Here is a 12,825-nt window from a genome sequence, read left to right as displayed (position 1 = left end):
TGCTAACCACGTCGGACTAGTCAGTGGAGCAGGAGGGAGGTAACTGTATCTGTTGGGCTCTGACTTCAAGCTTTGCTTTCTCCTTGCTTTTGCTTTGTGAATTTTTTGTTGCTTTCAAATGTTGCTTGAAATTAATTTACCAAACCAACGATCGGAGAGAGGGAAGGGAGCACTAGAGCTCCTACAGACCCTTCTGGGTTGGCTTTCTGCTCTTGTGGCTCTCACTAGTTCTCAGTTAGAGTTTCTTTCAACTGACTAGCTCATGACTTTGGTACTACACAAGCTCTGGAGCACTCCTTTCCTTTGGGATGGCCTTTGGTCATGCTCCTTGGCCTTCTTCCACTTCGCTAGGTCTCAATTTATTTATTTAAGTGCATTAAGTCGGGTGGTTCCTATCAGTGCCTGTTGTTGGATACAAGCCCTGAAGCATTTGAAACTTAGGATTTAACAACTTGAAGAAGAAATGGGTTATGGTCTTCCATCTGGGGTACAAGTTGGAGTCAGGGCTGGGTGGAGCAGAGATCAAATCCTGCTTAGGCTAGGCTGAGCTGGTAGGAAGGAGATGGCTCCATGCATGTGCCCATGGCCCTTTTATTTGTAGGAGGAGATGCACAGCATAGTGAGATACTGGCCAGCAAAGCAGCACAGAAAATCAGTCTAGCCAGGATGGTGGAGACACCCCTGGTCAGGACAAGGTGGAAGTGTGACCGTTCCACTCTGTGTGCTCTTTCAGCCGTGCAGGGCACGTGGAGACGAGCGCAGCCGCTTGTGAGCGTGCACAGCTCTGCAAACCTCGGAGGGAGAGGCTCACCTCAAAAGTGGCGCTTGCTGTACCGTCGTTCTCTCTTCCCCCCACGCAATTTTCTGGTTAGCTTTATCTTTTTGTTTTCGGTATCAAGGTGGTGTTTACAGTCAACAAGCGGTTCCACAGGGCTGAGTAAGAGCCTCCTTTTTGATCCTGATTCAGCAAAGCGCTTACATGCTCAGTGCTGAGCACCTGCATGCGTACCCGTGTGCCTCCGTGATATTATTTGGGAATATTTACATTTTTAAAGTTAAGCATCTGCTTAAGGGTCGGACTTCTTTGTGTTTCATTAGTGGCTACTGGTGTTCTCTTGTCTTGAGAGTTCTTCAGGGCATGTTAAACTTATTTTCTAAGCTCATTTTCTTGCAACTTATTTCTAACTAGCGTACAAGCTCCTGTTGGTTTCTTTAAGTGCTGGACAATCATCTCTCCTTAAAACAAACTGCCCCTTTTAGGTAATTTTGGGGTAAAAAGTGGTTATTTGCAGAATTTTAAAACTTCTGTCCTGCTTTTGACAAGGTAGGTCCCATCCAAACTACTGCTCTGAGCTGTTGAGCCATCGGGGCAGGGGTTGTACGTGTGGGTCTGGTTTTGGGTAAGCCCCTGCAACTCTGGGGTTACGAGAGGGGAGTAGAAGCGGGATCCAGGTTTGACCGAGTGTCTCTTCAGCATTGATACGATGCCAAGCGTTGTTTGGCACTTATAGGCAAATTAAAATGAAACACTATCTATAGGGGCCGTTTCAGCCAGGTGAGGGGTGACACATCACAGCACTCTTGCTCAGTCACATGGGGGAAAAGGAATATACTGTTTCTTGTTGAAATGAGACTGAGATTGGCTAAACTGTGAATATAACCCCCCTGAAATGGGACTTCTGGCCCCAGTTCTGGCCCTTCCTCCTCACAGAACATGATGCATGGGAAATGGCTGGTGATCAGGACATTTGGAGCCCAGGCTGGGTAATAAACCATGTGTAAAATACCTGGAGGCTTCAAAATCTCTGTGTCGTCAGTTTGTAAAGCATGTTTCTCACAGGATAGGGTCATCTGGGTGGGAAGGGACCTCAGGAGGTCTCTAGTCCAACCTCCTGCTCAGAGCAAGTCATCTGTGAGATCAGACCAGGGTTCTCAGGGCTTTTTCCAGTCTGGTCTTGAAAGCTTCCAAGGATGGAGACTGTAAAACACCTTTGGGTAACTCTTTCTGCTGCCTGACTGTCCTTGCTGTGAAAGAGTTTTTCACAAACCAGTCAAAATGTCTCTGTTTCATTTCCATCAGGACGAGGGCAGTGATCGTCCCCCTGTACTTGGCACTGGTGAGGCCGCACCTCGAATGCTGTGTTCAGTTTTGGGCCCCTCACTACAAGACAGACATTGAGGTGCTGGAGCGGGTCCAAAGAAGGGCAACGAAGCTGGTGAAGGCTCTAGAGCACAAATGTTATGAGGAGCGGCTGAGGGAAGTGGGGTTGTTTAGCCTGGAGAAAAGGAGGCTGAGGGGAGACCTTCTCGCTCTCTACAACTACCTGAAAGGAGGTTGCAGTGAGGTGGGGGTCGGTCTCTTTTCCCAAGTAACAAGTGATAGGACGAGAGGAAACAGCCTCCAGTTGCACCAGGCAAGGTTTAGATTGGATATGAGGAAAAATTTCTTCACTGAAAGGGTTGTCAAGCACTGGAACAGGCTGCCCAGGGAAGTGGCTGAGTCACCATGCCTGGAGATATTTAAAAGATGTGTAGATGTGGCGCTTAGGGACATGGTTTAGTGGTGAACTTGGCAGTGCTAGGTTAATGGTTGGACTTGATGGTCTTAAGTGTCTTTTCCAGCCTAAATGATTTTATGATTCTATGATTTGTACCCGTCATGTCTCCTCCTGCTGTGCACCACTGTGAAGTCGGCCTGGCTCCATCTTCTCAGTGACCTTGTTGTAGATATTAGGGTTAGATCCCCGGATGTTTTTGGCTGCTTTTTGCTGTGAGGATGCACTGCTGGTTCATGTTGAGCTTGCTGTCTACCAAAACTTGTGGTCTTTTATCTACAGAGGTGCTCCCAAAGCAGTGGTCCTCAGTCTGTGTTGTTGCAAGGGGTTCAGGGGTTCTTCCTTTTCATATGTGATATCTGGCATTTGTCCTTATTGAATTTCATCATGTTCATGTTGGCCCAGTCCTCCAGCCTGCCGAGGCCCCTCCAGATGGTGGCCCTGCGTTTGAGTGTATTGACTTTTCCTCCAATTTGGGGTCATCTGCAAAGTGGACGAGACCACATCCATTGCCTCCTCCAGGTCATTGATGAAGCGAGGCAGGTCCCAGAATGCCTGCTGTCATTCTCCACTTGTTACGGGCCTTCATGTAGAGTATGACCTGTTAACCCACAACCCTCTGAACCCAACCATCCAACCAGGTATGGATGGGTACCAACCAGGTACCCATCGAGCTGATCAGTCATCCACTTAGGTACAATGTTTTGGATTTGGGGAGCTCCACGGTAAAGTCTCCATGTGAGGAAGGAGCCATTTGAAAGCAGACTTTCATAGATAGATGAATACTAATCTGCTGCTTGGGAAACAGTTGTGCAAGCCCCTGAGATGGGCTGTATAGGAGTGGAGCTGTGCTTTTGTGAGATGCCGTGTAAGTCTCTCTTAAAGGTAGAAGAATTCCCAAAACATGTGCCTGAGAATATTTGTGGACCAAAGTCAAAGGAGGATGAAGAGTCAGTGAAAGCCAGAGATTAATTTAAGAGAAGCCCAGGTCATGCAGTAGCTAGTGCTAATACATTAATAAATCCAGATGGGCAGTGGATTTAAGATTCTCACTAACAAGGAAGTAAGCCAAATTCATCGCTGTTTGCTTAAACCAGAGCTGCAGTGATGCGAATGACACGGTCTGTGGATCAGGTGCTAGAAAAGCATTCTCCAGTGGATTTAAAACTAGGCTGTTACCAGTGAATTGGGGCTATTTCTGCTTGTTCTGCGTACATGATTAACTGGTGTCCACATATATGCACTAAACTAAGCACAACTTGGGTTTATCAAGGGAGGAATCTACTCAGCATGTATTGTCATAGCACATCACCTTACTTACTGTCGTTGTAATGATATTTTAATGTAAGAGCTTAGAAGATCCATTCATTTTTAGGGAATGGACTAATGATGTTGCAAGTATGAAGTGTTTGAGATGGCTCAACCAATAATGTCCCCATGGGAGAGATGGGTTATTGATGGCACGTGTTACCCAGTTGTTTGCAGCTAGTAAATCATCATTACATGAAGTACACAGGGTGCATTTCTGCTTCCAGGTAAGGAGAAATTTAGTAATCCAAAACATTGTCATCTACATGTTCTGGATCCAAAAAGTCCTATTTTACTGGGCGTTTTAATTATTTGCTGAGGACAACAGCAGAATAAAACTTACAGCACGTTTTTCCCTATGTAATTCACAGCTAGATTTGCTTTCAGCTCTCTGCTGCTCCTGAATTATGAAACTTTTTTGGGTTTTTTCAGCTGTTGTTTTTGCATTCTTGTGTTTATATTCTGTTTTCCCTTATGTGGTGTTCATCTGCGATCTTAATTATCTGCCTCTCATTGCCAACTCTGTGAACTCTGAAGCTAATTTGAGAAGGAAAGTTCTGCCCGGTAATTTTAAAAATATGAGGCATTATTGAGGGTTTTTCCTGGACCAGTGATTACAATAAATATGTAGTTTGGAAGCGTAGCTTTGGATTCTTCCTGCTCACTTAAAGACATTGAGAATTGGGTGAAACCTATTCTCATTAAAACTGAATAGATGAATAGGAAAGGGACTTCCTTCTCCTCTCCCCACCATAAGTACTTGATTTCCCCAAGTTATGGGTTGAGCTCACAAGAAACCAAGCAGGAGCAAGGTTGTTGCCTCTGTAACGATATGTATTAGCGGCATCTTGCTTCTGCAGAAGGTCGGTGGTGGATTTGGAAGTCCATGAGAGGTTGGGGCTGGGAGTTGCTCCTTCAGTAGTCCTTCCCAAGTGGTCCTCGTTCTCAGACCTGCCGTGTTCCGCTTGAGATCTGCATGTGCCTCATGAGTTTTGTTGAAAAAGAAAAAAGTTGCAGGTGTAATGCATCTTTACAGTGTAAAATAGCTGCTTTTAGGAGAAAGGAAAAGAAAGAGAAAAGTTGGAGTGTTTCCCACCGAGGGGACATGGAGAGCAGGAATGGGGCACATACACACACAGCTCTGCTCCGAGCTTATGTGCTCACATGCGGGTCAGCTCCGGTCTGGTATTTTTATCGAAGCATTGGTTGATGAAGGTGTTGTTCAGCTTGTGTGCCGTGCCGTGCTGAAACACTCGGGAGAGGTTGGAGCAAATCTTTTATTCAGCTGGTTCCCTGCCTGAGCAGATGCTGGCATACCTGCCTGCACTTCGGGTGGCTGCTACAAGGGGCTGAGCCTGGACAGCCCAAGTAGCTTAGTGATGCTCTCAAAGTCACTTCTCATGATACCTGTGTACAGCATTTAGGTCCCAAAATACTGTGTTTGAAAACGGGAGGTAAGGACGGGATTGGTTAAATGTGAAAAACCACCAGGCACAGGGCTGTGAGAGGAGAATGGGATCGAAGTATAAATACTACGTGGTGTTTCAGATGAGTCGTCTATAAAACACGGGGTCTCGTGGTCTATTCTGGATACTTTTTTGGTGTGGTTTATTTCTGTTTGTTTGGTTTTTGCTTTTTGGTTTTTTACCCAGAGGAAAACAATATTAAAAATAGAGTACAGAGAAGTAATAATATCTGAAGACCTGATAAGTTGAATAGTTTTAAACAGGCCAAATGTGGGAAACTGAGTGGTCTAAGCTAAAACTGCCACCAAGGGGAAGAAAGACTTCCCATTTTTAGGAGAATATAATACATGAGCGATGAAAAGATCTAGGGAGGTGATGGAGGAATGCACTTAAGAGAAAAGGAGGAAATTGTACGCAAGCAAAATGTGGATAGTGTCAAGAGAGATTTTTTGGGGAGGAGAAGTTTTTCATTGGAGTAGCCTCTCATGAGAGAGTCCCTAATTCTTGGGGCGCTCAAAAAAGGCTCAAGAAAGAAAATACAGAGAGCAGTGCGTTGGGAGGGAGATGTTTTTGGTCAAATGGGCAGGTCTCTAGGCCATAAATTTTAGGGAAACTGTTAAACTGTGAATATGGTCTACATTTTTTTGAGAATGGTTTCAAAGGTCTTTGCTGTTCCTTCTCTTCTGCTACAGTTAAAGCCATTTGTTGGGTTGGAACAAGGAGGACCTGGCATCCAAAACCTTTTAAGCACCCTGTGAGGCTGAAGGGGCTTCCCTCCAAGGTTGAGAGGGAGGTTTGTAGTGAATCCTTCGTGCGGTATCTCCAGCCCAGCCCAGCTCAGATCACTCTTGCTTCTTGTGTCTGTGGAAAACAATTTTTCCTCTGCAAGTGCAATCCAAAAGAGTTTAATTTTCGGAGAATATTATGAAGTTGGTCCAGATGCTTCATCTTCCTCAAAGCCATCGGTAAAATAGGGATAGAAACCTGGCATCTGGTTTGTTCCCAGTGGCAAAGGAGCTGAATGATGGGGTTGGGGGTTTCGGCTCTCGGCCGTGGGGACACATGCTTCCCGCTGCCCTGTGCCCCACGACCTGGTGGCTTCTGCCTCTCCCAGCACCTGGTGACCTCCACCATTGTGCGGGTGCTCTTGAGGAGCTGGTGGGAGAGTGGACACATCAAATGGAGAAGCTTTTTAATGAGGTGAAGAGCTACGGGATATGGCCTGTGGTGTCGCAGGGTGATGAGAGGATGGGCAGAGCTGTGCTGGAGACTTCTTGGCCTTTCTTTCCTGAAGAAATGCATGGTGAGGGTGGGGTGAGCAGGGAGGATCTCTTCTCGGAGCTCAGTTGGAGGGATGAGGGAAAGTGATTTCAGCTGAACTGAATTGCTGTGGCATAGTCTTAGCAGAAATCTTCAAAATGGGGTCTTAAAAGGGCTGGTGGGTTTCAGATCAGCCTCCTGCTCCCAATGAGCTGCTTTCCAAGTTTCCAGTAAGTCCTTGAGGTCACCACAAAATCTCACCTGTGTAGCCTGGGGAAATGGCGGCTTATGCGTGGTCAGTAACGGGGAATTAATTACTCGCCGACTTCCATATGATGTTGCATAAAGCTAAATGCAGTGGCTGGTGTGAGCGACTGACCGCCGCCGCGGCTGCGCTGGCAGTTGTGGCTGAACCTCAGTGTGCTCTTGCCTTCGATGGTGCCATACATTAATTTATTGAAGAAATGGGGAAAAAAATGCCTTCAGTTTTGAATTTGCACCACAAATTCATTGGTAGCAGCGGGCTGTGCTAGGTTAGTGAGTAGCTTCACTCAAAAGATCTCAGTGATGCTACCAGAGATGAGTTGCTCTCATGGTCAGGATGGAGATGATCAGGGTTTTTTGTGCCACTTGTGTAGATTTTGAGAGACGAGGCACAGCAGGATTTCATAAAGATCTTAAGTCCGGTCCCATCAGTGGCGGGGTGGGAGTGGGACAGCCCGTTCTGTCTTGGTTCTCCTGTGGCACCACCAAAATCGAGAGGAGATGGGTAACACCAGCATCCTGAGAAGCACCGGCTCCCAGGCCTGGGAGAGGAGCTCGAAGGGAGGTCAGAGCTCCCTGCTTGTAGGCCCTCTGAAGGGAGCTAGCGCTTAGCTTGATAAAAATTGTAATAATCCTCCCTGTTCTGGGTCTAACCTGTAGATCACTGATTTCTGGCTCATGACCTTTCCCTTTCCAGGGGAAAACAGCTTTTGAGAGCATTGAGAAGACATATGACATGGAAATGCTGGGTTCCCGGATAGTTTCTATTTCTGAAAAGCTTTCTTAAAATGTCAGATTACTTGGAGGTTCAAGCTGATGCTTAACTTGATTGCAGGAGAAAGGCTCGCATTTATACCCAGTCCAGGTTTGTCCCTTGCCAGGATATTGGCACCACTGATGGTTGGATGGATGTGCCCAGCATGGGTTGGGAGCTGCTCATCCTGTGCACTGCTATATAGGATAAAAACTATAATTCAGAGACAAAATCCACGGTATAAATCTGCATGATCTTTGCAATGCATGTGCATGGTCGCAAGAAGGTTTTTTTGATGAATTTTAGCACCGTTGGGAAGGGTAGTACTAGGTGGGAGAGCTGCTGGGCACATCAGCAAGGCTGAATTTTTTCTTAAGCCTCAAGCTCCAACTTGTAGAAGACAAGGAGCAAGTCAGGCTACAGCTCCTCAAGGGTTCATTGCAGGCGTTTCATAAGACCTCTTTAGTTGAGGGCATCCTAAGGCAGCCTGGTTGTATAATACCGTAGTAGCTGGAGAATCATTAAATTAGCATCAGGTTTTCCTTTTAATTAATTTATTTTCTGTAGTAGAGAAGGTTGACGTCTGGTGCCTTGCTCAGGTGATATTTGTTGTTGCACGTTGTTTGTTTTGTGAATTCCAAATGAGATTTTTTTTTTTTTTTTTTTTTTTTTTGGCTCCAAACAGTTCAAAGCAAGACCTTGTCCCTTCTCTGAAGTGTTTATAATCCAATTTCAGACATAAAACAGCACGGGCGTGGAGGAGGGAGGAACAGGCAGGGATAAAACGGCAAGGTTTTACATAGCCTAGGGGACCGGGGTGGTAGGCGAACGTCTGAACGCTTCAGCAGGTCGGTGGCATTTGAGGATCCTCATGGGTTTGTTGCCTGGGTGGGGATGCTCAGATGTAGCCTGGCTTGGTAAAACAAGCCACCTACGGACGAAGCCCCCAGAGGAGCGGTTCAGGTCCCCACCGCAGTGCCCGGCGTGGGTGGGCGATGCCCATGGAGGGGAACTCGGGTCTTTGGCTTTCGGGACTAACCGGCTCTCCTCTGGAGGCTCAGACCCACAGTAAAGTTGGGAGAAAATGAGCTCAAAAACCTGTTTTATTTTTCCCAGCTATAGAGACCGGTCTCATAACTTGCTATAGCCCACACAAGCACATTTTTCTGAAATTCCCTGATGTTTGTGGCTTTGCATCACACTGCACTCGTGAATCAGTGGAAGAATTTCTGGCACTGTTTGTCCCCTCTTTCTTTTTGCTAACATTAGAAATCGGTTGCTTCGCTGCCCCCAATGTTAAGTAAATCTGAATTTGTACATGTTACGGTCCGGTAAAGAAGCTGGTTGCATGCCTCTATATACCACGCCTGCATGGCGATACTGGAGAATGGGTACAGAAATGTTCATCAGATACTCTTATACCTGAACAGTTGGTTTTTTGATTCGGTATTTTGAGTAGAACTCTTTATCTTCTGATATTTGGATTGCATTTCGCAGGAAAGCGTTGCACAGATACGCTGGAGGAATATGAGATTTGCATCTTAAATGCAGTATATTGCAAGTTAACGGTTAATGCAAACTGTTATAATTACTTGAATTAATCTTTTCTGTTTTCCAGGGTGCCCGAGAAACCTTTGAGAACTACTACAGGAAGCAGAGAAGAAAACAAGCCAGATTGGTCCTGCACCACCTTCAAACATGGTACGATGGTCCTCTACTTGCAGTCCCCAAACTTGCTCTGCCGAATAAAGGAGCGGAGGGTTATCTCTGGGCGTGCTGTGGCCGGTGGGTGGTCTCTAATTTATTTCCGATTGCTCTTGGTCACCTTTGTTTTAACCTTTGCTCACTTTTTCTTTGTTGCAGCATGAAACTTTAGATGGCTACAGGAAGTATTTTAATCAAATTGTAGGGTAGGTATTCTTTTTATATACATCCTCGCTAAATATGTGTGTGCTGTGTTGTTGAGTGAGCCCAAAAAGAGAGAGAGAGGAGGGAATGTTGATCTTTTTGAGGGTCCTTTAAAGGGAGCCAAAACAGGAACAAAAAAGGTGGTGTGGGTTTTTTAAGTGTTTTAGAGTGTATTTTATAGCACCCATGAACTTTGCTGTGTCACTAGTGGTAGTGTGGAGGAACCTGCCAGCTCTTGTACCAGCAAGCGCATTTCTGGGAATCTGAGGATAAATAATCTCTGTGGACTATGTGCATGTACTTGCCCCACTAATGAGATGAATAGGCCCTCTGCCGTAATTATTCTTTAGTATTTGATAATTATTCTTTGATTATTTTCCTGGTAAAGGAGGTGATTCTCAAGCCTCTATTCCTATGAGCTTCTTATTATTGCACTCAAATTTGACGAGAGTCTTCCAAAAGCAGCCAAGCTCTAAGAGGAGGCAACCCAAGACCGCTAATCTAGCAAAGATGGGGTATGATGTTGAAATTTCTTCAGCTAACAATAATAATTTCAGCATCTAATTGCGACCATCGCAGTGCGTGCTGCTCACCTTCTCACACGGCTCCACGCTCCTGGGTTGAATTTCCCCGACAAAACACAGCTGAGATTTTGTGCGTTGCTATTGAAAATGTACGGTGCCACGCTCGCTCCCTGAAAAATACAGTTTCTTTTTGGCCAGCATGCTTCATAAGTGGAGATTGGAGTGAACCGATTGCCTTTAAATGGTTGCGAGCACGTCGTGTATCCGGGTGTGAGAGAGTATTTTCCCTGCAGTTTAAGTATTTTTCCCTGCAGTTAACCAATTGTAATGCGATTGCTGCTGGCTGGAGCAGAGTTTAATCAGCGGTTCTTGTGCAAATAACGGGGTGGAGAACTTTGAGAGGGGAAATTCTGCCTTTGTGTATACACAGAGTGGCATTACTAGGAGCAACTGTGTTTTAGCTCACTTCTATAGTACAGTGAAACATCATATAAAATACTACGATATTAAAAAGAAGTGAATAAAGTGCTTAGCGTTGGCTGTATTTGATACAGATATCTGTGCTTGCTCTGGAGATCTGTGGATGTGCAAATGCCGCGTATCCCTTGCATGCGGTGTTTGCAGATCTGTTTTGATGTCTCGAAACCTGTAACTTTTGATAACAGTGCCATTTTCTCCTCTCCATTAGGTTTTTTGTAGTTGAAGATCACATCTTGCATACAACGCAGGGCTTGGTAAATAGAGCCTATATTGATGAGCTGTGGGAGATGGCGTTATCAAAAACTATTGCAGCACTGAGAACACATTCAGTAAGTAAAAGCCCCGGGTTGCTCAACTGTTGCTTGAGTATGACTTGACATGCTGGAAATACTGGCTTTTACGGTACTTTTCTTTGTTTTGCCTCTTTTCCAATGACCGTGTTTAAAACAATAACATGAATATACACTGCTATTTCCCCAAAAGCTTTCTCCAGCTTTTTTTTTTGCCTCTTGATGCACTGCATTTCCCTGTACCAAACTCTCAATATTTTGGGGGACTGGAAAGGAGAAAATTGTGGTTTGATATTTTTCCTGTTGCTTCGCTGATCGCTTTTGAAAAGCACCAGCAGAGGGAGTCAGTTTGTCCCGGCAAACTGGGGAAAAAAACGTCTATTTGGCACGCTGAAGTGTGACCCTGTTTGATATTCCCTTAAAGTTCATGGCAGTGAATGGGCTGCTATCAAACTGCAAATCATTTGTGCGTAAAAAGACACTAAATAGATTTCTTATTTTTTAAGACTGAAAGAAACTTGGAAAAATTGCTTATCGCTTCGGTATTTCTCTGTTTGAGCAAAAAACCCAAAGCCAATGGCAAAAAATGTACAATTTTCTTCCAGTTTTGTGTGACCGGATATAATGTTGTACTGGTTCAGCTGGGAGCACTGGAGTTTTCTGAAAACTATATTGGTTAACGAGATGAAAAAATTGCATTTGACCATAAAAGGAAAAGCATTAATGACTTTCCACGAGTCCGTTTTCAAATTGTTGGGCCATTTTCTCCAGGAAAAACAAAGTATTAAATCACTGAAATCCCACTGCTGCTCCTGGAAGGCAGTGCCATCCGAAAGCACGAGGATGCTGCAGGGTCGTGTCGGAGCAGGCCTGCATCTCCCGTGATGTCACATGCCCGTGGTGGTACCCAAGTGATAACGATGTCCTTGCTCTTTGCTGAGAAAACCCTAAAGTTTCTGCCTGGAGACACAATACGCTGCTTCCTCCAAACCACGCTGAGTTTTGCATTTACGGGCCCCTGCCTTTAGCTTAGCGTGGTCACCCGCGGGCAGGGTTGCCGAAGAGCTGCTTGGCTTTACCTGTGCGGGTGGGGATAATCCAGGTGATGGACCTGGAGCTTGCTGGGATGAGGGACCGCAGAGGCTTCCTGGGGCACTCGGGCTCCGTCTGGCATGGCAGTTAACGTTGACGGGGAAGCTGCCTCCTTTCGCTTAAGCTTCTGTGATACGAAGGGGACAAACACAGAGATGTACATCCCGCTAGGTTGTAAACCTGTGTTTATTTTCTTTTGAAGTGGGGTTTTCTGCTAGGTGAAAGCCGTGAGAGTAAGCCAGGTACAGACACGGTGTTTTTCTATTTTACCAGCTTTGTTGCCATGACAAGTTGTTCTAAGTGATGCCAAACTTAATGTGTGAAGTGGCTGCCAGGAGAGGGTTTTTTCAGTAATCATGAAATGTTACATGATTTTTCAACACTAGTATTGTGGTCATCGCTGTTATCTCTAAGCACTGCTCAACCTACAGCTCCCATATAGACCAGTGCCGTCCATCCCATATTGCCATTGAGACTTGATGGAGGGCTCTCATGTTGGTGAGGCTCTTTCAGTTCTTCCCGTTCAGCCAACCTTATCCGTGGATTTTCTTCCTTGCTGCAGACAGGGACATCTTTTATCACTTCTGATAGCTTTAGGGCATTATCTTTCTTTCTGACTTTCTTTTTTGGACGGTGAAATGGAAAATGTGTCTCTTCCAGTCTTTTACATTGATTAATGGAGTCATTCCTCCTTGAGTTGCCAGTGAGTTTTAAATCTGCTTCTCCTTCCAGCTTATGATCACTGATTCTATATTTGGTAAGACTCTGTCTGAAACTTTACGTGTTTCAGCATAGGGCGGTTGTCTGCTGTGTCCAGAGAGTGCACGAAGCCTGTGGGTAACATGGGGTGGCTCTGGGGGGACGATCAGCGCTGTCACTACACCGAGTTGTGTCTTCAGGGTTTTGAACAGTGTCCTGACCCGC

General features: G+C 45.5%; 1 protein-coding gene across 1 annotated transcript in view; it reads left to right on the top strand.

The window, feature by feature from the left end:
* The window catches only part of EXOC6B (exocyst complex component 6B), a 325,017-nt gene that overhangs the window by 189,060 nt on the left and 123,132 nt on the right, over positions 1-12,825 (top strand). Inside the window, 4 exon segments of the mRNA XM_050895357.1 lie at positions 9,226-9,289; positions 9,292-9,308; positions 9,471-9,517; positions 10,728-10,848. Coding sequence (XP_050751314.1) covers positions 9,226-9,289; positions 9,292-9,308; positions 9,471-9,517; positions 10,728-10,848 — 249 coding nt within the window.

The sequence above is a fragment of the Gymnogyps californianus genome, chromosome 4, assembly GCF_018139145.2.
Source record: "Gymnogyps californianus isolate 813 chromosome 4, ASM1813914v2, whole genome shotgun sequence".
NCBI lineage: Eukaryota > Metazoa > Chordata > Aves > Accipitriformes > Cathartidae > Gymnogyps > Gymnogyps californianus.
This window is presented reverse-complemented; position numbering and strand designations above follow the sequence as displayed.